The 27626-nt window shown below is 44.2% G+C and overlaps 1 protein-coding gene across 1 annotated transcript; it reads right to left on the minus strand.

Moving 5' to 3' along the window:
• Positions 1–953: 953 nt before the first annotated feature.
• On the minus strand, positions 954–27617 carry ZNFX1 (zinc finger NFX1-type containing 1). The gene is made up of 14 exons (XM_070801857.1): positions 27134–27617; positions 24782–24937; positions 18916–20727; positions 15444–15575; positions 13707–13855; positions 12980–13129; positions 11534–11648; positions 9978–10228; positions 8177–8316; positions 7022–7176; positions 6447–6592; positions 5500–5610; positions 5087–5182; positions 954–4459 (listed from the first exon to the last, which is right to left on the minus strand). Exons 2-14 carry the CDS (start codon positions 24840–24842, stop codon positions 2021–2023), a joined length of 5757 nt encoding a protein of 1918 aa, XP_070657958.1. The 5' UTR covers positions 24843–24937; positions 27134–27617; the 3' UTR covers positions 954–2020.
• Between the last annotated feature and the right edge of the window lie 9 nt (positions 27618–27626).

A 27626-nucleotide genomic window follows, 5' to 3' on the forward strand; every position in this document is an offset into this window, starting at 1 on the left:
AAGTGAAATAAGCAGGGTGACGATATACAGCCTTGATGTACTCCTTTTATTATTTGGAACCAGTCTGTTCCATGTCCAGTTCTAACTGTTGCTTCCTGACCTGCATACAGGTTTCTCAAGAGGCAGGTCAGGTGGTCTGATATTCCCATCTCTTTAAGAATTTTCCAGTTTATTGTGATCCACACAGTCAAAGGCTTTGGCATAGTCAATAAAGCAGAAATAGATGTTTTTCTGGAACTCTCTTGATTTTTCCATGATCCAGCGGATGTTGGCAATTTGATCTCTGGTTCCTCTGCCTTTTCTAAAACCAGCTTGAACATTTGGAAGTTCATGGTTCACGTATTGCTAAAGCCTGGCTTGGAGAATTTTGAGCATTACTTTACTAGTGTGTGAGATGAGTGCAATTGTGCGGTAATTTGAGCATTCTTTGGCATTGCCTTTCTTTGGGATTGGAATGAAAACTGACCTTCTCCAGTCCTGTGGCCACTGCTGAGTTTTCCAAATTTGCTGGCATATTGAGTGCAGCACTTTCACAGCATCATCTTTCAGGATTTGAAATAGCTCCACTGGAATTCCATCACCTCCACTAGCTTTGTTCGCAGTGATGCTTTCTAAGGCCCACTTGACTTCACATTCCAGGATAATATCTATTTAAAGGCTTAGATATTACAAATGTATGGTATTATCTCTGGGAAGACTCATGAAGCTGTTAGGATTGCCGCTGGGGAAGGAAACTTCAAGTATGACTTTTTGTACAAGTTGAAAATTTTTCTTTTTACCAAGAGTAAAAATGACTTACAAGCCAAAAACAGCAACAGCAACAACAAAAAACACAAAGACCCTTTCGCATAAAGATGAAGGGCCTCCTTGTAGGCAGTGCATCCATCCCCATCCTTACCATCTCAAGTTGCCTGAGCTGCTAACAGTTGAGGAGGACAAACACAGACCACTGGTTTTCTCAATCATTGTTTTTATTAATTGGCTTTATAGGCTAAAGTGCATAGTAAAGACAAAAAAGGAAATGTATACATAGCAAAGGGATGTTTTCTTGCCAACATTAGAAAGACCTGAGATGCCTAAGTGTCAGTTATAGGGAACACTGGACTGAGGGAGTATGTATTCAGGCAGCAGGCCTGGGGGCTAGCTTCTGGTGTGGACCTGGGATCTGCAGAAGCCACTGGCATGCTAACCCTGCCCAGGTAAAAGCTGCAATAGAGGGTGTTGGGACAAAGGGTCACACTTTGGATAGGTGCTTCTGGTACCAAATCAGAGTCCAGTTCCACTCAAGGCCCTGGGGAACCAGCACAGCTACTGAACCTCCCCTACTACAGGTAAAGTAACCTCCACCATCCCAAAGTGCAAGTCACAGGAAGGGTACGGGGGTGACTCCTTAGCCTAGGCCTGCTGCACAAGCCCCCAGCTGTGGGGTCACACCTTCCCCCACTCTCAGTGAATATGTAACTGGGTCATGATTGGTCCGCAAAGTCTCTGTCTCATCACATGCCTCCCTTTCCTGAAACAAAGGTGCCCAAGGAGAAGAGGAGGGGTTCTTGAGCTCCTTGGAATGATAATTCACAAACAACAACTCTGGGCCTCTGTTTATTAGAGCAGAAGTCAGCCTGCAAGTTAGGGCCTGGCAATTTAGAATGAGTCTGCTTCACTGAGCTCGTATCTGCCTCTGGAGCACTGCAGAGAAAGAACATCTGACTGAGTCAGGACCCAGAGACACCATAGACAGCCCTGGGTGGAAGCCCAAACATGCTCCAGGCAGTCTGTCCACTAACTTGTAGGAGAGAAAAAGAAGAGAAATCTGTTAACTTTGCTCTCAGTTCTGGAGGTAAAGTGCTTACTCTAGCGCAGGAGTAAATCTAGAAACAAATGTGGGCAAGCCCTAAAAGTGGCTCCTTAAACAGGTGCTAAGACTAAAGGACAATAATAAAAAACAACCTTCAGTTCCTTCGGCAGGGAGCTGGCCCAGCCCTGTGGTGGCCAGGGCAAAAGGCAGTGGGCTGCCACCTTCCTACATCATCCTCTGGAGCTCCTCATAGTTCATCATGTTGTTGGCTGTATCAGACCAGGCAGGGTGCTGGGCTCCATCCATCTCGGAAGCAAGCCAATTGCTTCTTTCCAGCGTGTGGTTTTCCCCCCCGATCACCTCCTGACACTCAGGGCACTTGGCCCTCTGCATGGCTCCCCCACAGTCGCCAATCACATAGATGTGGCCATTGGGGCACTTGAACCAGTGGCCACGACGGTAACCCATGGCTTTGACGATCTGCACTCGCTCTTCCTCTGAGATGCCCAGGCCAGAGCAGGGGAGAGCAGCTTTCAGAGCTTCCATCTTTCTCTGCACAAGCTCTGCATCCTTCTGGGTGAACTTACATGTTCTCTCAAGGATGTTCCGGACAGTGCTGATCTCTTCAGCGACGCTGCCTCTCACCTTCCCCTCGGCCATCTTGCAGAGGGTCAGGAGGTTCACCAGGTATCTGAGCCTCTGGATTTCACTTTGGAGGTCATCTAACTCCTGGCTGCTGAAGCTCAAACGCTTCTTGGCAAGCCATTCGTGAACCTGGTCTAATCGAGTCCTCACTTTCTCTTGCTCTAAGACATGCACTTTTTTCAGGGAATCATATAGGCCAGCCAGGTGGTCATAGAAGCTGATATAATTCTCAACAAGGCCCAGGTCCTTCACTGACAGATTTTTCTGGGCCAGCTTCTCTTCCAACTTCAGGAAATCTTCCGGGAGCTCCTGGCAGAGGAGGTTCTTCCCCTCCAGTAGGGCCGTAAGTCGCTCCTGGCTGACTGCGATCTCCCCTGCTGAGCCCAAGATCTTTTCCTTAACGACTTCAATCTCTTCCAGGCGCTGTTTGAGGCTGGTTCCGTATCTCAGATTTTTGCGGATGGGCACCTGGCAGATAGGGCAGACCTTCAACCTGATGGCAACTTCGTCACCCTGCTCGTTCATGTAGCGGTCTAGGGCTTGCACTTCAAAGATGTGGCTGCAGTCTTCCAGCTGTACAAAGCGAGCATCTGGCTCATCCTCAGAACCAAAGAAGATCTGGGTGACTTCTTCCTGGTGGCAGACACGGCACTTCTTGGGGCATGGTTCCCCACACAAACCAATGCACGGGTGGCCACAGGCCAGCAGCTTGGTACAAGGCACATAGCATGGTGGTCGGTCACAGGGCTCAGAGCAGAGTCTGGTGCACTGGTAGTGCCGGCAGCGCCAGATGCAGGGTTCCATGCAGGGAGTACACAGTTCCCCACACTTCTTCTTGCACTGGCTGTGGACGCAGCGGTTCTGACAGATCCGCTGGCAGGGTGGACACTCGCCAGTGCAGGGCTCCTGGCACTTGTGTGAACAGATGAGCAGGCGCTTGCAGGGCTGCTGACAGCGCTCATGGAAGCGCCCTTCGAAGCAGCTGTGGCAGGAGCCAGGACACGGATGCCCACAGTCCAAGATGCTACCACACTTGGTGGTGCACTGCACTGGCAGGCCATGCTTGAGGTCCTCCACGTTGCCACACTTCATCTGTTGTCTGTGCCCACACTTGAGCTTCACGGTGACCATTTCTGAACACAGCCACACACAGTCTTCACCACATGGGTGGCTGCAAGTGTGCCCACATTTTAGGACCTTGGGGCAAGGCTCTTGGCAGCAGAAATCTGACTCAGGCACAGAACACGGGACCATTTGTTTATGGCCGCACCGGAGAATGGTTTTGGGTACCTTCACCTGACAAGGCTGACACTCCTGGAAGCAGACAAGAGGGCACCGATGCCCATCTTGGCAGATCACCTTCTGGCATGGCTTCATGCACTGGAACTCCTTGTGTGAGGAGTCATAGGGGTGGCAGGCACGAGTGCAGACATGCCCGCAGCCCAGCCGGAACTCACAGGGTAGGCTGCAGCCTCCTTCGGGCACTTTTTGGAAGTCAGAAGCTTTGGATACTAAAGTGTGGGTATCAGGGTGGTTCTGGCAGCAGAGCCGGAGGGCGCAGCCGATTTGATCATTCTCTCGAAGGGTGTGGATGATCTTGCTCCACAGGGGCACCTTGGCCAACATCTGCATGTTCCCAATGCAGTACATGCCCTTCTTGGCGCGGGACAAGGCCACACAGATGCGGTTGGATATCTGAAGAAAACCCACCTTGCCTTCCTGGTTGCTGCGTACTAGTGAGAGGAGGATGATGTCATTCTCCTCCCCTTGGTATTTGTCCACCACGTGGACCTTGACACCCGCGAAGGTCTTGGCAGGCATGAGTTTGCGAAGGCAGAAGAGCTGCCCGGTGTAGGTGGTGAGGATGGTGATCTGGGAGGGCAGGTACTCTTGGCACAGGAAGTACTTGCACAGCTCTACCACAAAGCGAGCCTCGTGCTGGTTCTGATGGCTTCTGCCTTCTTGGATTTCCTGTTCAGGAAAGGTGTGTTCTACAAAGAAAAGGTTGGAAGAGACCCCCTGGAAAGAAAAAGAAGACACATTAGGTTTACTCATGACAGCTTTTTCTATCTTCATGTGTGCTGGCCACTGGCCCTGTTCCAGAGAGGAACCTTAGAAGGCTTCTGTACACTCCATACCACAATCTTTAATTTATGAGCATCTGCTGTGCTGAGTGCTTTATATACATTATCTCCTGCAATACGGTAATGCGATCAGGCAGCAACCATTATTCTACTGTACAGAAGACCCTTACCCTTAGAACTGGTATATAATTTGCTAAAGGCTACACAGCTACTAAATGGCAGAGCTGGGATTCAAAAACTCAGGTCTGTGTTCTCAACCTCTGTACCACTCCTCTTCTTAATAACTAGCTTTTTATTGTTTGGGGTTTTTGGTTTGTTTGTTTTGCTTTGTTTTTGCCACCACTTGGCTTGTGGGATCTTAGTACCCTGATCAGGGATAGAATCTGGGCCCTGGCAGTGAAAGCACCAAGTCCTAACCACTGGACTGCCAGGTAATTCCCAATAGCTAGCTTTTTAGAAAGCTGGCTGTATACCCTTCTGAAAGCCCCTTTTCGTCCTGAGAAAAAGATAACCTCCTAGGTTGCTGACAGCATCAGAGAAAGATCAGGTAAAGCAGATTCACCTTAATCTTCTCATATTTGAGAACAGAAGGATGGTTTTCCAGATCCTGGTAAATGTGAGGGGTCAAAAGCCGGGCAATTTCAGGACGCATGCGGTGCTGAAACAAGACACGTATGTCATTAAACACATGGGCAGAGAATAAATGGACAGTTTTAAAGACTAAGTTGCTAGTGGAAAATCTGGGGAGATGACATTTGAAAAGAACAGGGAGAAAAGAGCAGAAGAGAAACAGCTTCTTCATCTGACACAAATTCACCAGGGCTGGTCTTGTGTTATTTTAAAACAGAAAACAAAATCAGAGTCATTTCATTACTAAACTAGCTTTATTTTATGAACCCTTTCTTATTGGCAGTTGGCAGGCTGCCAGGAGCCTTCACCTGGACATTCGGTAATAATGAAGATCTAGCTTCTCACCTGGTAATTCAGACGGACAAAAGGAATGTTTACTTTCACCAGCCGTTCAAAGAGGGACACCTCCAGGTTGAAATTCTTGGCCAGGTCATACACATTGGCGCTGGGGCGTAGCTGAAAAGAGAAACACGGCTGAGGATTGTCCACTGAAAATATATGTTAACCATCCACCCATCCACCCACCTATCAAATGTTTTTCAAGTGACTTCTGGGTTCCTGGCTCGGCTTTAGATGTTAACAGGCTAGGGGCAAAGAATGACAAAGACCATGAAGCCAAGAAATAAGGGTGATGTGACAGAATGCCTGGGGGTGGAGGTTCTTTACATAGATCTCCCTGAAGAGTGACATCTGAGTTGACACCAGCATGGAGGAAGTTGTTAGTCATTCAAAAAGGAAGCCATAAGAGGAAACAGAAAGGACAGGAGTTGGGAACACAGTGAGCAAATGAGACAGATGGTGGTGTGAGGTGAGGTCAGAGAAACAGGCTGTACCCTGAGAATATAGGTCTTTGTAGGCCACTTTAAGATGCTTGATTTTTATATTAAGTTCAATGGGTAACCACTGAGGGGTTTTAAGCTGGGGAGTAACATGACCTGATTTGAGTTTTTTTAAAAAATTCACTTTGGTTCCTTTATGAGGAATGGATTACAGCATGACAAAAAACGGAACCAGTGGGATGGGGAGCATGCTGTTTTAACAGTCCACTTAAAATGCCAAGGTAAATTAAAAACGGCAAAGAGGCCAGATGGAATAGATGACGCTACCTCTAAAATATGCCCCAAATCTAAGAGGACCTGCTCTTACACTGGACATGGGAGGTGAGGAAAAGAGGAATCACAGAAAGCCACCAACAAGCCTGAGGATGGAGGAAGGAAGCAGAGGCCAGGGTCTTCCTGTCTGATTCCACCCCTGCAGAGTGTCAGTTCATCTTCTAGAGGGCCCAGGCCTACCTGCTGGTGGTCCCCAATCAGAATGAGGTGCTGGCAAGCTTTGCTCAGTGTGGCAATGGTGTGGGCCTCAAGGACCTCTGCAGCCTCTTCCACAATGACGATCCGGGGCTCCACCTTCTGCAGGATCTGGCGATATTTGGCAGCACCTTGAGTCAAGAGAAGAGACTCCTCTGAGTGGATGTACTGGACTCCCTGTGTCACTGGCTTCTGGACCGGTGCACCCTGAACCTGGGTCTGCTTCAGCTGAGTCCTCCTGTCCACCTAGGGCTCTGGGGACCACTGGACGAGAATGAGTGCTGCTGGACAGTCTCCAGAGCAGCAGTGTCCCCATGCCATCACTGCTGAGCACTTGCTTTCACTGTGTTTGGAACCTTGGCACTGGAATCATCAGCTGCTGAAGTTCCAAATGCAATGGAAGCAAGAGGGTGAATATCACCAAGAGAATCCAAAACAGAGCTTGCTCTCAAGAGCTCTTCATGGTATTTTCCTCTAACCTACTAAAGAAGTTTCTCTTTACCCGTCCCAGATAATCTGATAGGCATTTGGCACCAACCGTGAACTCCGTGCTTTCTTACCTGTGGTTGTCATTCCTACAATCTGGGCATCTTTCAGGATGTGCAGGTCTTCCTGGAGTCTCAGCTCAGCCATTCTCTCTGCTGATGTGCGGTACTGGCGTTCATAGTTGAGGATCTTTCGGCGGGTGTCAGCCTGGTACATCTGGAGCCACAGCCTGAAGAATGTGAAGAATGAGGAAGAGGAAGCCACATGCTCTTTGAGAAGTGGTGGAACCCCCTCAGTGTGCCCTGTGCATAAGTGGAACCTACACCCTAGAGGAGGTTACATGCCACAGAGAAAGAAGACAAGACCCAGATGTGCAGGGACCTGAGAGTCCTGCACAACAAAAAATGCCCAAAAAAAGAGATGTGCAGAGAGATGTATGTAAGTGGTCAGGAACTAAGGAAGGCGGGGGATAAAGAACAGATGCTAATTACTGGACAAGAGTCGGGAACTTCAAAAGCTTCAAGAAGAATTTCTCACAAATTGTCCCTACTCCATTCCTGCCAAGCCCCCTCCCCCCTCCTCCCCCAATTCTCCATAAGTAAAACAGATTATGTCAGCACTCTTGCTATAAAACCTTCCAACAGTCCTCGTCAGCCCTAAGAGGCCCTGCACAACTTGGCCCCTGCCTCCCTCTCTGGCCTCACTTTCCATTTGTCTGAGCCACAGCCATGGTGGTTGCCTTCTTTCAGTTTCTCAAACAAACATGCTCCCTCCCATCTGGAGGCCTTTATGCATGTGGTCCTCACAAGCTCATCTGCTCCCCTTCCCAACTGGCCTTAATAAGGCCTACTCATCTTTCAGATCTTGCCTCCAGTGTCACTTTCCTGGATAGCTCAGACCAGCTCAGCTCCCATGTTAATATTCTTAGCTCCTTGGTTCTTTCTTTCTCAGTTGTGATGCCTATTTGTAACTTTTTATTTGTGGAACAAACTAATTTGTTTTCCTGGTTAGACTCTAAACCCCACAGGGTAGAGCCGTGTGTGTCTATTCTATCCTATGGCTGCATCCAGCACTCAGATAATCGGGAGTGCTCCATCCATCACCAGTTAGCACTAATGTTGAGGATTTGAAGGGCTTATATTCTAGAAATAGGAAAGGGACACCCTGGGGAAATTACATGGGCTGGCTGGGGGTTGGGGTGGTGGTGAGGATGGGGACAGGCACCATACCTATAAAGCTGCCAGCGAGAATTGAGGTCCAGTTGCCAAACATCCTGGATTTTATTGGCCTCGGCCTCAGTCATGGTGTTCAGCTTGCGAAGCTCAACCTTCACTTTCTTCTTCATTCTCTTTTTCTGGCTGCGCTGGGTCTGCAGATATCAATACCAGTCAGAGTCATGGAGCAGAGATGGGCCTGGTTCTAAGATGGGAGCCAGAGCACACTGAAAAATGGAACTGTCATCTCTGATGAACATCTCTTAAATGTTCCACACTCTCCCCACAGATATTTCATTGCTAAATGAGTGTTCTGGAGCCAGTTTGTCTGTGTTCTAAGTCCCATCTACTACTTATTAGTTGTGGGACCTACAGTAACATATTGAACCTCTATGTGCCTCAGCCTTCCCTTCTATAAAATGGGAATAATAACAGTGCCTCTTCACAGAGTTGCTGGATTGACTGAAGCAGTAAAATACATGGAAAGCACTTTAGAAGAGTGCTGGTAAACTGGTTACTACTGAGCGTCTTTTGACCACAGTCTGCTTCTTATTCCTAAAACACGACAATAGTGGAGGTACATCTCTCTCATTAAATGCTATACAAATCCTGCTAAGATGGTCTTAATGCCATTATATCAAGATACTATCTTAAACATGTGGGTGAAAAGCACCATTTAGGAGAAAGTATTCTTCCTTGGCTCTGTCAGAATCTGAGGTCATGAGCCTTTAGAAGGACTAGCATGCCAGATGGATGTCATAATACTATGGACTCCCCTCTATTTCAAAACCAAAAAAGTCAACTCCTCCTAAGGCCACACAGCAGAGAGATGCCCAATCCATGCTTCTAAGTACTGTGATCATGATTCTGTGTCTCACATATAGAGACGCTGAACTGAACTAGGAAATCAGGCTCAAAGCCAGCAGACTGGAGAACACTGCATTCAGTAAAAACCTGCCCTCAAAGTCCCTTAGATCATCAGTAGGGTTCAGTGCTCTATTGTCATAGTAACACACGGTAAATTCTGAGGACCCCAGGGTTCTATCAAAGGAAGGAGAAGACAGAAAGTCTGGGCATTTATACTATTCTGGCTCTAAGAGAAATAACAAATTTCAAAGTGAATGAAGGAGAAACATTCCATTCAGTCTATACAGCTTACTTCATTCTGTTTTACTTTAATCCTCTAAAATCCTAATGCTCGGGCTGGTTTGCTGTTGAGAATATCTATAAAAGCACCAAGCACTAAGACCATCAGTGTCTGATCATTTCTCTAGAAGTTCTCTAGAAGTTCAAGAGAAGTCCTTGGCTACCTGCTTCCTGTTTTTCTAAGTTAGCATTTATCAGCAGGACCCCTCTAAAAGGCCGTAATTTCTATACCCTTGAAAACTGGACCTATTTTATACAGGGATTAGGTTGTAAGAGGGGGAAATGAAAGTGAAAGTCGCTCATTTGTATCTGACTCTTTGTGACCCACTGGACTATACAGTCCCTGGAATTCTCCAGGCCAGAATACTAGAGTGGGCAGTCTTTCCCTTCTCCAGGGCATCTTCTCAACCCAGGGATCAAACCCAGGTCTCCTGCACTGCAGGCAGATTCTTTATCAGCTGAGTCATAAGGGAAGCCCTGTAGAACGGCAAATTAAGCTAATTATGAGGATGAAATGAATATAGTGCAACAGAAGAAGGTGAAAATCAGGTCAGGACAGATGCTCTCAGGTCTGTTTCGGGAGTTTAACCCACAATCCCCTGGCGGTAATAATTGAACTCCCCTTTCCCACTCTGTTAGGGCTTTCGGGGGCTGTGAGGAAGTGAGTTACCTCCCACTCTCCTGTAGCCTGCTCCTGCCCGGCTGCCGTCCCGGGGCCATGGTTGTCTAGCCTCATGGCCAGGAGTACTTCCGCCAGCTCCTGGATTGCCCCGTTCTCTTCCTTCCTCCGCCGCCGGGGCCGCGCCAGCTCTTCCTCCTCAATCATCCGGTCTGCCTGGATCAGGTCAGCCTCCTCTGCGATCTCAATCAGCGAACCATCTTCTTCCCCTTCCTCCTCCTCCTCCTCCCTTTCTGCTTGGGCTAAGAGAGGACAGCAGGCAGGACATGGATGGAGAGTCTTAACGTCAAAGGGTAAAGAAGGGTACCTACAAGAGCTAAGATGCATGGAGACATTCCCAAGGTTTAAATGGTCACCTCCGCTGAGAGAAACACAGGAGGAATGAAGGGGAGAAAGACACATTTCCTTCCCCACATTTTTGTTACATTTAGAAAATCACATGAATGTATGCCTTTTTAAGGGAGATCTTACTTATGTCAATACATATACAAAGGAAAGTATACAACATAAACGTGCAATTTAAATGATAATAAAAATATATAAAATGAACATCCAGGTATCTTCCACCCAACTTAAGAAGCAGAAAGTTACCAATTTCTTTGAAGACATTTGTGGGCTGTACTAACTTGAATTTTTTATTACTTATTCCTCCCTTTTAACTTTACCATATATATGTTGTTGTTCAGTCACTCAAACGTGTCCAACACTCTGTGACCCCATGGACTGCAGCACACCAGGTACCCCTGTCCTTCACTATGTCCCAGAGTTTTCTCAAACTCATGTCCATTGAGTCGATGATACTACATATATAATGTATGTGTGTACGTGTGTTAGTCGCTCAGTTGTGTCCGACTCTTTTCAACTCCACAGCTCTTCCGTCCATGGAATTCTCCAGGCAGGAATACTGGAGTGGGTTGCCATTCCCTTCTCTAGGATATAATGAATATACATCTTCAAATAATGCATTATCTAGCTTTGACTTTTCTGAGCTCTAAAGAAATTAAATCACATTGAATATATTTTCCTGTAACTTGTTTTTTTTCATTCAGTATGTTTCTGAGAGTCATATCATATTGCTGTATATGCTGTAATTCATTCCTTTTCACAGTGGTATGGATTATCTGAATAGACGGTAATTGATCCATCTGTTGTACAAATGTGGATGGACATTTTGAGTTCCTTATGTGGATCTGCCAATCAATATTTCCACTAGTATCATATCAGAGTTCCTGCTGCTCACATTCTTCTCAGTGTTGGATTATATCAAACATTTTAATTTTTGCCAGTCTAGTAGGTGTGTAATAGTATATTCTTGTAGTTTTAATTCCTCGTTTCTAGTGAGCACTTTTCATGTTTATTGACCGTGAAGATTTTGTGATATGCTTCTTTAAAAGTCTTTTATTTGTTTTCCTATTAAGCTTTCATTGGTCTTTTTTGATTGATTATAGTTCTTTATAAATTCTGGGCATTACTATAAAGTCTTGCTCTTCTAGTCTTAACCACATTCCACCATAAGATGTGATTCTAGGTATACATGCACTTCTTACCTGTATTTTCAGGTACTGCTGGAGCAACACTTTGGGTGAAAGAACCAACACCCAGACCGAGAAACTCCAACATCACGGAATGTTTCCGACCCCGGAAGCAAACCCATTCACTATCCTGAGGAAAGAAGAATTATTAGTTAAGGAGAATTCTATGACAACTCAGTATGAAGGAAAGGTCTTCTCAAGAGGTCAAAAGGTAATTCCCCTAGAACTCTCTTAAAAATGCAATGTCTGGGCTTTGTTTAACTGGGTCTGTTAATAGAACTTGTACAGAATTTTAAAAACAAAATTTTTCTGCTTCTTTTGACAAAATCAGGAGCTATGGGGGCAATGAACCTGTGTTCCTAAAAGGCAACAAATGGCTGAAGAGCGCTGTTGCCACGCCTTTTCCGGTTTGCCTCAGTCCTCACTACTTAACAACACAGTTAACTAGCCTGCTTCAGTCATTCACACGACCTGACTGACCCTTTTTAAAGTTTTTGGGTTTGTAACCCTGGAAATGCCAACCCACTGATAGTAGAGCTACCATTTCACTGGATTCCTAGCCACCCACTTTATAGAGATTGCATCATGGACTGCCCTGGTGGTCTGGTGGTTAATACTCCACGCTTCAACTTCAGGAGGGACAAGATAAATCCTTGGTTGGGGAACTAAGATCCCTGCATGCTGCGTGGCACAGCCAAAAGAGAAAAAAAAATCCACAGAGTACATTAGATACTTCTTATAATATCCTTTGAATGCAGGCATTATTATTATTCTTGTTGACTGCTGAGGGCCCTGAGGATCACACTAGCTCAAGTCACACAGTCAGTCTGTGTGACAGGTCTGTCAAGTCCCAGGCCTTCTATACGTGCTAGGTTGCCTTGCTATGATTTGGTTTCATTTAACAAATATTTCGAGCACACTTATTAAGTTAAGAGGTTTACAGATATTAACTTGCTTGTCCAATAACAATCCGGTAAGAATTAAGTTGATCTGTAAAAGACTGCCTTTTTGCAAGTTAAATTTACAAATACTGGCAATTTCACATAGTTCAACTAAATATGGTCCCCATGTGTGTGTGTTTTTTGTTTTTTGCTGCACTTCATGGCATGTGGGATCTTAGTTCCCCGAACAGGGATCAAACCCATGCCCCCTGAAGTGGAAGCTCAGAGTCTGAACCACTGGCCACCAGGGGACGTCCCTATCCCCCTTTATAAAAGAGGTAACAGCAACAAAAAAAATTAAGTCGCCTAGAGCAAAATCAAGATTCATATCCAGCAGACTGGCTCTAGAGTCTTACTTTTGACTAGTATATTCAGGTGACTTTTCTCCCGAGAAGGAACTTTTCACATCACAGCAGAATCATAGCAGATTATAGCTAATACTTTGACTGCTACTTCTGCTGGTGGCTCCCTCCCAATACTGGACGAGAGATGCTTGTACTCCATGGGATGACCCCTCTACCTGGTTTGGTCCATTCATCAGGCTTTTCCAGTGCTGGGGAGAGATAAACTTCTCCAGATGCTGTTCCTGTAGTACCCCACGCATGGTACACTCCAGAGTCTGGGCCCCTTCATGCAGTTCTTGCTCTGACTCCTTCATTTGTGTCATGATCTACCAAGAGCAGAGGGAAATAAGTGGATGAGGAAGTATGTCATCATGCTCAGCAGAACTCAGTCTCTGCCTTGAGGGAAAACAAAGGTAACACAGGAACAGCTAGTCTTAAAACCAGAGGATTAGTATCTAAAATGTCTAAAAGCCTCCTACCACTAGGAAGAAAAGGAAACAAATAATACAACAGGAAAATAGACCAAGTATACCATGGTGGAGACTTCTCTTTCCCTTAGTAGTAAGAATTCAGAGTTTTGGTTGGGCACAACACTGCCCACCTAGAAGATGATATTTATCTGGCCAACAGGCTGGAAGAAAGGTTATGGGTGGTTTGGGCGAAGTAGCTTTAAGGTCCTGGCAGGGGCTGGGAGGGGTGGTGTGCCCTTTTTTGTCCTTTCTCCATCTTGGACTATGAGGGCAAAGATCCCACCATAGGATTAATGGAATGCTGGAAGGAACCTGGGTCGTTCCCAGGTTTGTGGAGCTTCCCTATTTCCCCTGGCCTGCCCACCCACAAAGCCACTGCTGTCTTGGTTGGTTCTCCCTTGAGCAACCTCAGATCTCCGAAGCTGGGACTTACACTCATGTAGGCCCTTTGGAGGTGCAAAGGGAGGTTGCGGCGGAATTCCCGCTTGTTCCGCAGCTCCCTCAGGGTGAACTGCTTCAGGATTTCACTGTTGCTCCTTCCACCTACCCGCACAATGCTGGTCTTTTGACACTTGTAGATGCCTAAGGAGCAAAGTGGAGCACGGGCAGAGTTAAGAGGAGCTACGCTGGATTCTCTTGGGTAAGAGCTGCATGTGTCTGGGGTGTTGGTGCAGCTGGTCCCTAAGGGTACAAACTGGTATTTACAGGAAATCTACCCTACCAGTGAACAAGAAGGCCCCAGAGATGACGTGACCTGCAGAGCAGTAAAGTGTGATGCTTCAGTGCAAAGGCTTTAGACTCAGACACCTGGGGACCCAAGTCTTATCTTTACCACTTACTGCTATCTTACCTGGGGCAGGTCACTTAACTTGAGCCTCAGTTTCTTTGTCTGTGACTTGACGACAGTAATACTTTCCCTATAGGGCTATAGCCTGGATAAACGAGAGAGTATCTTTCTAGCTTCTAGGGGGGGCCTGGCCCAAAGTAAGCATTAGTAAATGCTCTCTATTACTCACTCTATAGATATTTGCTGATTGCTTATTATGTACCAGGCTAGGTTTGGAAGCTAAAGTAGTCAAAACGCAGGCTCAGTTCCTCATTTGTTCTCATGACTCACAGTCTACCAGAGAAGACATGTAAACATTTTAACTTAATAAAATTTAATACTACAAATACATGCTAAAAGTGTGTAACAGGGGACCTTAATTAGTTGGGTGGGGTATGGATCTAATTTTTGAGGATCTAATTTAAACTGAGACTCCAGGAATATTGAAGATTTAATGTAGATGAAAGAAGGATATAAAAGAGTGGAAAATAATAGTCTAAGCATTATTTTCCAAAGAAAAAATAAATACTTATTCATTCATTAATGTGATTAATATTTTTTGAGTGTCTAGAATGTGTCAGGATCTGTGAATATAGAAAGAAATAGGACAAAAGCTCTTAGCATTTATAGTCCAGGGTAGAGATACATACAAATAAATAGTTACATATGTGCCAATTAAGTCTTAGAAGAAAAAATACAACAGGACCTGGGGCAAGAAGGAAAGTCCATATGAAGTGAGACCTGAGGAATGAGCTGGAACCATCTGGGCTAGATGCATCAAGACTGAGAGAGAGAAGAAAAGAAAAAGTACATGCTAGGCAGAGGAGACAGCATGGGCCAAGAAGAAGCTGGAAGAAGACAAGAAATTGTAGACAATCAGTGTGGCTGGAATTAGAACAAGGGAAGAGGTAGGACAAGAGCATCAGACTTAGGCTGGAGCAGACAACACACAGAGGAGGGCATGCAACCCATTCCAGTCTTCTTGCCTGAAGAATCGCCATGGACAGAGGAGCCTGGTGGGCTACAGCCCATGGGGTCACAAAGAGTCAGACACAAGTGAGCGACTAAGCACAAGCACACGGACAACACACAGCCTTTCCTGTCATGGTGAGCAAGGACTGTGGACTTTATTCAAAGTGCAACAGAGAGCAACTGAAGTCGCTCATGGTTCAACTATATATGTCTTAAAAGAGAAGTTTATTTTTTCAGCTGTGCTGTGTGGTTTGTGGAATTTCAGTTCCCTGACCAGGGAATGAACCTGCGCCACGGCAGTGAAGCCCATAATCCTAACCATAGACCACCAGAGCACTCTCAACAGAGAACAATTTTGCCTACAGATATTACCTTCCAGAAACTGGTCCAAAGCATGATTAGTGTAACACACAACCAAGATGGGGAACTTCTGGATGCTAATTTGCCAAACAGGCTCGTTGGTTAGAAGGGCCTGAACAATTTTTAGACCCACATAAGTTTTGCCTAAAAAAACAAGGAAAAAGGAGAGTTAAAAAACTTAAAGAGACTTTCTAAAAGGAGTAATTAATTACTTATAGCAAGTTATTATTATTTAAAATTTTAAGGCAATACATTGAGATGGTTTAAAATCCTAGAAGCACAAATGGTTTTGTATTATGTTCTCCTCATTCTTATGTCTCCAGCTACCTAGTTCCTCTCTTGGAAACAACCAACATTACTAGTTTATTGCATAACTTTTCAGAGACAGTCATTCTATGCATACACAAACAAAAATGAATATACAGTCTTTTTCTAGCTTCCCCCTTCCTTTCTAAAATACAAATAGTAGCAGACTATTTTCACTGTTCTATATCTTGTTTTTTTCACTTACTAAAATTGGAGGCAGTTCTCTGTCAGTATAGAAAAAGAATCCTTTGTTTTTCACAGCTGGAAGGCATTGTTTTCAGCTAGTTTTCTACTGACAGACATATATTAATACATTGTTTCCAATCTCACATGGTGAATTATTTAGAAATGCTTTTAATATACCATAGTAGACTTGCCTTTGTGATAGGAGGGAAAAAGTCACAGAAATCAACATTGGAGTTAGAGTTATGGGCTAATTAGTAAATGCTAAATTCTTATATTGGGTCAGGCTGAGAGGGTAGCCACTGTCCTCAAAAGTACTCAATACTGAGTAATACAAGAAAATAAAAATTTTCAGTATAGCGGAATACTTTTCAGTATAGATAAATGACAATTTCTTGCTTCTTTTTCTTCATATTGTATGTATCGAGTGCCAAATAGGTGTTAGATATGGGGTTAAGTACAAGAAATACAATGGTGAGCAAAACAGCCATGGTTCTTATCTTCTGGAACTTACAGACTTGCAGAAGAGAAAGATAATCACACAAACAAATGTAAAAATCATAAATGTGGGAAATGAGAAATACAAGGTACCAAGAAAACAACTGGGATTCTGATCTACTCAATGGGACTAGAAGAGGCTTCTATCTATCACTTCTGGGAAAGTGGTAACTGAGTAAGGCTGGGCAAGAGAGAATAGAAATGGACTGGCTGGGAGGTTCCTGCCATCTTCCAGGGAGTGACGGAGGATAAGGCCTGGCTCCAGCAGCTGAGATAAGGAGGCAGACTGGGGAGCCGTTCCAGAGGTAAACTTGATTGCCACAGGATAATGGTTTGGCTGGGGCGGGGAATAGAAAAGAGTAACTCCCATGTTTTTAATTTGGAGTCCTGGATGGATAAGGAGACCTCCAGAGGAAAGAAAATCTTTTTAATTCAATATTTACCCCATTCTCTCCCACTGCTTCCTTCCCCTTAGAATGGATACTTTTGGGGATTTCTACCTCCAAGATGACCCCTCTGTCACCTCCCCTCAAATTCACAGGTAGGCTCTTTTTTAGTAGCTGCGTGTGTGTATGTATGTGTGTAAAGCTAGTGTGAAATTACTAAATTACTACTTGGAGCTAAAGAATCCCAATTCAAATGATAATATTAGGGGAAGTTATTTGGAACACAACATTTTTAAAATATACTAACAGCTCCTACAAATCAGTAAGAAAGGGAAACCATCCAATAGAAATATGTCAAATACAAAAAGGCAATCCATAGAAGCAGTAATATAAGTAGCTAATAAAGACAAGAAAGGATATTTAATCTCACTGTTGATTAAAGAAATACAAATTAACCACTGTGATATACATTTCTAGAGGGCAATTTGGCACTACCTATTAAAATTACAAATTCACATATTGTTTGATTCAGTTAGGGATTTCTCCCCTGGACATATTCTGCTTCTGTGTGAAATGACTCACAAACAAGGTTATTTACTGACATTGTTTGTTTTAGTAAATCTTTCCATAGAGAACTGGTTAAAGAGATTATAAACTAACTATACAATGGAATATTACATACTCATCAACAGGATACTACTTGTGCACCAATCTGAAAGGATCACCAAGATATAAGTTAGCAAAGCAATATGCAAACTGTTTTCTAGCACAGAGAGTTGAACACTAATTCATTCTTGGTGGCAGTACAAACTGGTATATCCTTTTCTTCTTCTAAAGCCCTGAAAGCACTACTTTAATTATGCATATTTTTCCATCATATGGGTGTCTCATCAGTAACTACTTTGCATTTTGTTACATTAGTTTCTTATCATGAGCTGCCATTGTTTTATCGGTATTTTTTAAGGACCTCTTCCCATTGTTTTTTTAATATTCTTTTGAGAGGGTTAATATAGCAGTACCTACTATTAATGTGAATTCCCACCTTAAGGAAAAACATTACAGAAGTAATAAGCAGAGTACTCAAATATAAACACACACAGAAATAGATATATGAATACTTAATAAGCACTGTCTGTGAAACCTAAAAAACAAAAAAAAAAACACAATATGGTACATTCACACCATGAATACAGGCATGCTGTAAAAAGAGTGAGGTACATTTCTAAATGTGACTGTAGTGTAAAGAATGTAAAAATATCCCTAACATGTAGTTATATACATATATAAATTGTAGACCCATATAGATATATAAATATAGCATAATCTCATTTTTGTTATTTAAAAAATAGGAAAACTATGCATACATACATGTATGTATGTAAACACATAAATACATTCAGAGACACGAAGATGTATCAGTTTTAACTTTGGAAAACATCTGGAATGATGTACGTCAAACTGCTAATAGCAGCTATCCTTCCAGAGAAGGATTAGAGTGGCACACAGGTCAGGGAGGAGGTAGGCAGGTGTATTTCCAAGAGAAACAACTACCATGAGGTAGATGACAGAGCCAGGAGCTTCTAAACTGCCTGAGTCTCAGGTCTGTCAATTGCCATCTGTGTGAGCATCAACATATCATTCAAATCCTTTTTGCCTTAGTTTTTTCATCTACTAACATGGAATGGCTTCTACCTCACAGCCTTGCAATGAGTTAACATATGCAAAAAATAGACAGTAGTATTTGGCACACAGGGTATTTATAGTTGATACTATTTAAATTTATATAAAATCAAGCAAATCAATACAGCCTTTGATGAAGCAGACAGAAGTCAGGCGTCTCCCTAAGTCTGACCCCTTAGAAGTCTTTTCTAACCTTGTGATTTTGATCTATTACCATGTATACCAATGAGTCCTCACTGGAAAATCACTATGAGCAGTTCCTTTTTAAAAAAATTTCTACCTATTCATTTTTTGAGCAGCTACTTTTTAAACAAGTTTGATGCCCATTTCAGGGGAATGTCTTAAATTAAGACATTCTAGAAACTTAAGAGTCCAAGCCACCCTTGCCTATCTCTTAGGGCAGATGTGTACTGTGAAAAATTTTATCTTACCTGTTCCAGGAGGTCCTTGAATAATAGCCAGTTCTCTTGTGAGAGCAAACCGCAAGGCTTCCATCTGGGAGTCATCCAGCCTCAGGGCTTCTTTAGAGGGCCACTGGCAGGGGTCTAAGACATTAACTCTGGGATGTCTCAAGCCCTCGTCATTCCTCAGAGGTTCCCCAGTGGCTGAGGGATTCTTTATTAACGGAGTGAAATCATATCTGCCCCCCATGAGCAAGTACCTTGGCTCCCTCACATCAGAGTCACACTCCACGATGTTCCTCTGGAAGGGGACATCTTCCTCTTGGACTTCCTGGAGTCCTTCCAGGACGTGCCTATAGGCCTCAAAGTAGGCGGTCGTCTCCACCATGAGGAAAGAGTCAAAGGGCTGGACGTCTGCGAGCAGCTGTTGGCTCTGCTCATTGAAAGAGAGCTGGACAATTCCTCGGCAGAGATCTTCCTGCTCCCGGTTAGACACAGTAGCAAAAAGAAACGTCTCAAAGTTGTCCTTGGACATGCACACTAAGGATCCATAGAGCAATCGCTTGGAGTTCTGCCAGCGGACAAACTTCAGTGGTTTTGTGTCAAATTGCACCTTGTAGACAATACCTGTCGATGAACACACAGGGGTGATAATCCTGGTATCAAAGTAGATTCGGATGTCATCAAACTTTCTCTTCCTCAGGCCTTGGTCTTCAAAGCTTTGGAGAAGTTCCAAAATGCCCTCTCGTAGGGGTCTGACAAAATCCTCTCGTAGGAGTCTGAAGTGGGTATCTAGATAGACAGCAGTGCTCTCATATTTTCCAGAAATAATGTTGGGGCGAAGGAATGGCTTTTCATCCAAGTGCACTTCATTGTAAGTGGGATAAATGGGCATGGTCCGGTAGCTCTCAACATGGTCTTCTGCCTTGGGCTGCACAAGAGTGTAGGTATCCACTTTTAAAGTGCCCTCTCGTCTCTTTTCCTGCAGATGTTCAATGATGGTCTGCACCTTTTCCAGGTTCTTCTCTGTCTCCTCTTCTATGTTAACACCAGAGGCCCTCAAAGCATTAAGAGAAGCTGGCAAGAGAGAAATGAGCATGGAAGTTTCCTGCACAGAGCTGGCAGGGAAGACACTTACAAGGTCCTGGAGGAGGGAGATGATATTGCTAATGTGTTTTGGATACTGGTTTCGAACTTCAGGGAGGGGTTCAGTGATCATCCCTACCACATAAGCTGGCAAGCAGACTTTGAGGAATTTGGAATTCTTCAATATGCCCAGGATATGGAGAACACTGTGGCGGTCCATTTTGGAACTGCAAGCCTTCCGAAGAACCTGGCAGATGAGCTCAAGGAAGTCTGACTTCATAAAAGAATGAGACAAGAGTTCCTGCAGTCCTGAACATGTGGCAAGGGTGATGACCACCTCAGAGGAGTCTTTCTGCAGAAGACTTTCCAGGAACTTGTAGCCCAGTTTCTTTACCTGCTGTGGCTGTTCTGCAGGCTTTTGGTGGGGGGTCCGCCACTGCTGGAAGTTTTCATCAGATCGTGGTGGGGGTCTGCGGTTCCTTCCCTCCTGGTTGCCATTTCTCCTCCTGGTGTCATTTTCCTGACCGTGTCTTTGGCCTCTAGGCTCGTCATTGGCGTGACCTTCCTGGTTCCTCCTTCCCTGATGTGGGTTCCCGCCCATGGCCCCAAACCTCTCTTCTCTTTGCCGATGAGGAAAAGGATGGCTGTTGGCCCTGGGATGCCTTCTGGGCTGGCTGGCTCCTCCTCTGAGAGCATTGGCTGGTGGGTTATTGGCCTGATTTCTAGCTCTTGGTGGTAATTCTCCATCCATAGGTCCTAAACACAACGGGAGTTTGGGGCAAACATAAAAATCAAGATGCAAGAAAATCCAATAGTACAACAATATGAACATACTCGTATTTTCCAAAACAACTAAGGAGCTTAGGTTTTATTCGGAGAGATAAAAGGTTTCCTACCAACTCATGTTAATAAATATAAAATACATTACTATGGTTGCTGTATACATTATGAAAATACTGTTTTTTCAGAGGGTACAAAAAGAACAAAGGGAATAAACATTTGTTGAGTGCCTCATACATGACAGAAAATAATTACTCATTTAATCTTCATAAGCTGGGATTATTTCAGGGGCTCAAAAAGATCATCTCATTTTCTCAGTCTCTTGCCAATACCAAACAATAGTGAAAGCATGAGTTTCATAGCCAAACAGACCTGATTCAAATCTTGGTCTAGGGACTTCCCTACTGTACAACTTTGGCTAAGTTTTATAATTTCTCTAAGCCTCACTATCTGGGTTGCTGTAAAGATTAAATGTTTATAAGATGCTTAGTATACTATCTGACTTTCTGCTCTAAACAATTAGGTCACAGGCAACAGAGGCATCAAGTGGGGTAAAAGTATACAGGGAAATAAATATTTGAACTTTGATCAGCATCAGATGGCAAAAGGGAAGGTAGGACTTCCTTTCCCAAGATGTTTTTGAGCCAAAATAATAGATTGTGAAGGAAACCAAAAAATGAAACTCAAGTTCTGTTTCAGGTCTGAAAAATGAAACTCAAACTTTGATTCAGGAAACTGAAAAGTGAAACTCAAACTGTGATTCAGAAACCTGAAAAATGAAACTTAACTCTTCCTCCTTTCTGCAGCACGAGTTCATCTACATAGTACTTCTCTATTACCAATCCTCAGACAAGGAGGTCTGCAGAAGAGCAGATGTACCCAGCAAACACAAGCTAACATCATCCTGTGGATGAAGCTGAACATGTTCTTCTTGATCTGCCACACATTTCATAAGTGACTTTGGCCAATTTACCCAAGCCCATTTTCTTTCACTTTCCTTTCCTCTAAAACTGAGTCTGGAGCTGACCCAACTTAGCAAAATGACTTGGAGATTTTAAAAACAAATAAAATAAGATTGTATGCAATGATTTGATGATAACAAATGTTATAAAAGTTTCAAATGAATACCATATTCAAGATGACTGGGCCATTTCATGCCGTCAGATCCAAAAAAATCTACTAATGTACGTATTTTCTTGTAACTGTTGTTTTTACATTTACTTTTCAAACTCCCAAGATATCATTAAATTTAGTCCTTTTAATACTGGTAAAAAGTCCTACTTTTAATGCTGGTCTGATTAGAAGACAATGTTTTGGAAGAATGGAAAACTGTATTATTTCTCAACCTTTCAACATTCACATAGCTCATAAAATAATATTCTACAGTTCTTCCTCATCTGTTTCACAACCGAAATTCGGAGAATATATTGCAAACTTAGGAAAAGGCAAGACTCCATTCAGTTTTGTTTTAGACAGTTCTGAGCAAACAGAATAATCATTGCAGTAGAGTGATGCTTTTGGAACTAACTTTGCTTTGGTGACTAGAACTCTATACACATACCATCGAACACATAGCTACTAGCTATGTGTAGCTATTAAGCGTCTTAAATGTGACTAGTCTGAATTAAGATGTGTAGAATGACACATGGAATTTTGAAGCCTTCGCAGAAAAAAAGTTAAATACCTCATTAAAATTTTTTATATTGGTAACATATGAAAATGATAATATTGAACACTTGCGGGGAATAAACACAAATTGAAATTGCTGAAGTACTATGAACACTGAAAGGCAGGTGTACTCTCATGTTCATCACAGCATTATTTACAATAGCCAAGATATGGAAGCAGCCTAAGTGAATGAATAAAGAAGATGTGGGGTGTACACACACACAAACACACACACACACACACACACACACACACAATGGACTATAACTCAGCTATAAAAAGAATTAAATCTTACAATTTTTAACAACATGGGTGGACCTAGAGGGTATTATGGTAAATGAAATGAGGCAGAGAAAGACAAATACTCTACGACTTTACTTAAATGTGGAACTTAAAAAAAACAAAAGAAGTGAACAAACACAAAAAAATAGAAACAAAATTATAGATACAAAGAATAAATAGGTGATTACCAGCGGGGAGGGAAGTAGGGGAAGAAGAGAAGTAGGTAAGGCAGATTAAGAGGTACAAACTCCCAGTTATAAGATTAATAAATAGTAGAGAAATAATGTATAACACGATAAATGTAGTTAACACTGCTATATATTAAATATTAAAGTTTTTAAGAGAGTAAATCTTAAGATTTACCCTAAAAATCCTAATTTTTTCCTTCATCACAAGGAAAAAACTTTTTTTCTATTTCTTTAGTTTTGTTTGTATACGAGATGATGGATGTTCATTAAACTTATTCTGGTAATCATTTCATGATATATATTTAAGTCAAATTATTATGCTATATACCTTAAACTTACACAGTGCTGTATGTCAATTATATTTCAATAAAACTAGAAGGAAAAAACTCCAAGAAAAGAACTATAATAATAAAATATACTCAATTATAATAAAATGATATTATTTGGATACATTGGCTTAAATAAGACAAATACCAAATTCTATTAAATGATTATTTAGTATTAAGTTTTTAAATTTCATGTCACCTGTTTTTTGTTTTTAATGATGCTACTAGAACATCAAAAATTATGTTTTTGGCTTGCTATGTTTCTACTGGATAATGCTGCTCTAAACCAGTTATTGCCATTTCTGATACCTCATCTCTACCTTTGCTAAAGTGAATTGTACCAATTTAGCAGCTCTCTTCGGAGAAGGCAATGGCACCCCACTCCAGTACTCTTGCCTGGAAAATCCACGGACGCAGGAGCCTGGTAGGCTGCAGTCCATGGGGTCACTAAGAGTCGGACACGACTGAGCGACTTCACTTTCACTTTTTACTTTCATGCATTGGAGAAGGAAATGGCAACCCACTCCAGTATTCTTGCCTGGAGAATCCCAGGGACAGAGCCGAATGGGCTGCTGTCTATGGGGTCCCACAGAGTCAGACACGACTGAAGCGACTTAGCAGCAGCAGCAGCAGCAGAAGCTCTCTTAAGGAAAGGGGAGGGCTGTTTAGTCTCAAAGTCACTCATGCTGTAGCTAAGGAATAAATCATTCTCGGTTTTTCTGACTTTGCTGCTCGGCTTGCAGGATCTTAGTTCCCCAACCAGGGACTAACCCGGGCCATTGCAGGAAAGTACCAAGTCCTGGAGAAGGAAATGGCAACCCACTCCAGTATTCTTGCCTGGAGAATCCCATGGACGGAGGAGCCTGGTGGGCTACAGTCCATGGGGTTGCAAAGAGTTGGACACGACTGAGCCACTTCACTTCACTTCACCAAGTCCTAACCACTGGACCTCCAGGGAATTCTCAAGAATAAACCATTCTTTACTTGAGAGATGCAGTCAATTTTGGTGGGCCTGCTCATCCATAAGGAACTTGATTTCCTTCCCATTAGAGATTTTCTTTGACTTAGGTTATTTTCTGATAAGCCCACATAAATTCAAAACATTAAGTTAAAAAGGCACTAAATACACCTAATCTATCAAACATCATAGCTTAGCCAAGCCTACCTTTAATGTGCTCAGAACATTAACAATAGCCTACAGTTGGGCAAACTCATCTAACACAATGCCTATTTTACAACGAAGTGTTGAATATTTCATGTAATTTACTGAATAATGTACTGAAAGAATAAGATGGTTGTCTGGATACAAGTGGTTTTAAGTGTATTAATTGCCTGCTCTTGGGACAGCAAGGCTGACTGGGAGCGGAAGCTCACTGCCACTGCCCAGCATCACAAGAGAGCATCTTACCACACACATATCGCTAGCCCAGGAAAAGTTCAAAATTCAGGTCTGAAGCACAGCTTCTACTGAATGGTTATTGCTTTTAGACTATCTTGTAAAGTAAAAAATCATAAGTGGAACCAACATCAATCTGGGATCATCTGAGAGTAGAAAATCTTGCTCACCTCTGTGGTTAATATGAGGATTCCTAGGTCCCACCTCTGGACAAGGTCTTCGGTCCTCCATGTCTGAGTCACCTGATCTCCTCCACGGTCACTTTATTTCAGTTGTCTGGAAGTCTGCACGGTTTAATAGTTTTCAGAGCCTTTGAAACACAGCATCTAGCAGAAAAAGAAAAACAACAAATACCCAAATAGTATCAAGCTAATCCTTCTGCCTCTATATCTTAATGCTTTATTAACTAAGAATCAAACACAGATTTTAATCATGTGCACAAGTGTTCAACTCTGTGAATGCCCAATTATGATACAAAACAGGAAATTCACAATTTAGGATCAAATTCCCCCTTCCCTGCATCCTTGTATTTTCTTGGGGTTAAGGAAGTGTCATCATTTCCCATTCAAAACTCCTGTTTGGTTTATACCTTTAGCCAAGTTACTTAATCAGTTGCTAGGTTTCATTTTCCTCTCCTATAAAGCAAACAAATATTGTTGCCAGGACAGAAAAAAATTACATTTTTATTAACCCCAAAATCATGTATTGGCCACTCCGCCCAACACTTCTATAATACTCTATAGCTTGCAGTACTCTATAGTTTGTAAATAATTAGTGAGCAGATACTATACTACTCTTTGGAACAGAGCCAAACTGATAAAGCCCTCCCCTCCACCCCAGCAAGAGAAAGAAAGAACGTTTCAAAAACCAGGAGCCTTAACATCTACTGGATACTGTTTTCTCAGGACCAACTATAGATAGAAACGTGCGGTTCCTTCCTTCTTTCTTCTATCTTGATCTGCAAAGGTAGTCCTACAGGAGTAAGAGGAAGCCCCTTTAAAGGAAACTTCTCCATCCTACTCATACACATCATGTGGGCTGGGGCTGGGGAAAGAGTGGGTAATTGAGAGTTCACAGCAAAGGGACCTTTCCCAACTGTCCCTCTCATTGAGTTTTAACACATTCATACTTGGAAACTGTGAACAGATCTGGCATTATGAGGAGTAGGGAGTCCCCTTCCTTCTTTCTGGGAATATTTTTTGAATCTCATCTCTCATTTTATCAAACCCAGTTCTCAAGGCTGCTGCTGCTGCTGCTGCGTTGCTTCAGTCGTGTCCGACTTTGTGCAATCCCATAGACGGCAGCCCACCAGGCTCCCCCGTCCCTGGGATTCTCCAGGCAAGAACACTGGAGTGGGCTGCCATTTCCTTCTCCAATGCATGAAAGTAAAAAGTGAAAGTGAAGGCGCTGAGTTGGGTCTGACTCTTCGGACCCCATGGACTGCAGCCCACCAGGCTCCTCGGTCCATGGGATTTTCCAGGCAAGAGTTCTCAAGGCACAAGTTCAATATTTAGAGTTTTTCTGTTTAATTATAAAAACTTCTCAGGGAACAATTCCTTCTCTTGTTGAAAAAAAAAAATACTCAAATAGAAACTCACACATTTCTGGGATAAAAGAAACAGAAGAAAAGAAAGCAGAAAGGCAAGGAAAGGGAGAAGCAGGGAGGAACAGGAAATGCTACCAAAAAAGCAAACTAGAGTGGGTTTATTTGGGAATCAAAGCCTCAAAGGACAGGAAGAAGAAAATCAGTGATGTTCAAGCCAAAGGAAGAGTTAAATCAGAGAAGAATGTAATTTACCAGGGTGGAATGAAAGATGTTAGAGGAAGTTTCCAGGCTCCTGAGAGAGTAGAAGAAAGGACGGAGAAGTCCCTGACACCCAGGGCCTCAGCAGGTCATGATGGAACTATTATAGGGTCAAGGGACAGCCAGGGCTGGGTGGGGCCACGAAGAAGGTGCCCTGCAAGGCTGAAGCCTGGAGCGGCTGGGGAGGTTGGGGAGACAGCAAGAGGTTTGGGGTTCTCAGGAGGGAGGAACTGAACTCAGCTGGGGGCTGCCTGCTGAAGCGCCGAGGGCGGGGAGCGGGGCGCCTAGAAATAAGGATGGGGAGTCTAGGTGCGGAGGGTGCTTCTAGAAGAAAGGGGATGAGTGAGGTGATGGAAGGTGAGGATGAAGGAGGGGCTGTGGCAGAAAGTGAGGACCGAGATGTGGGGGACGGAGGAGAACTAGATGATGAGGATGTAGGCGGAGGAGGTGATGGAGACGCTGAGGAGGGTAAGAGCGACGCTGGGAAGAGGGGACAGGGACTCAGGTGGATGAGGGGGGCGCTGAGGGGGTGATGAGTGCGGAGATGGGTGATGGAGGTCCTCAGAGAGTGATAGGGGCTCTGAGGCGGGTGATGGGGACGCGGGGGCTGAGGGGGCGGCGGGGCGGCGGCAGAGGCAGGACAAGGGCGGCACGGATCCCGAGTGGCAGCGGGCGGGACCAAGTGTGGGACAGGGGCGCGGGGCACGGGGTCGCTCACCAGGCTCCGGCGCGTCCTCTCTCCGCCGCCGCCGCCGCCGACTGGCGCTCGGACTCGGGCCCAGGCAGGTCCGCGGCCCCGCCCGGCACCGCGCACTTTCGGTTTCCCGGCCCCTCAGACACGGGGCGGGGCGAGGGGCCGGCCGGCAGGAAGACGGGGGGAGGAGGAGGAGGAGGAGGTGGCCCAGGACGCCGAGCGAGGGGGCCAGGCCCTGGCACAGCCGGCACCCCCTGCCCTAAGGCCCGTCAGGGGCGGGCGGATGCGCGGGCGTCGCCTCAGCTACCCCAGGCGCCTGGGCAACAGGGCTCGGGCAGGCGCCGCTGAAGGGAGGGGACTGCGGGGGGCGGGTTAACAGCACCCAAGGCCGTTGTAGGCCTCAGCGGCCCCCAAAGGAGCGGGGACCCGGCGGAAGGCTCGGTGCCTGTGAAGCGCGACATGGCGACAAGGCCGACGGCACCCGGAGGCCTAGTAGGTACAGAGAAAGGGCGGGGCT

The sequence above is a fragment of the Bos indicus genome, chromosome 13 (genome assembly GCF_029378745.1).
Source record: "Bos indicus isolate NIAB-ARS_2022 breed Sahiwal x Tharparkar chromosome 13, NIAB-ARS_B.indTharparkar_mat_pri_1.0, whole genome shotgun sequence".
In the NCBI taxonomy this organism is placed as follows: Eukaryota; Metazoa; Chordata; class Mammalia; order Artiodactyla; family Bovidae; genus Bos; species Bos indicus.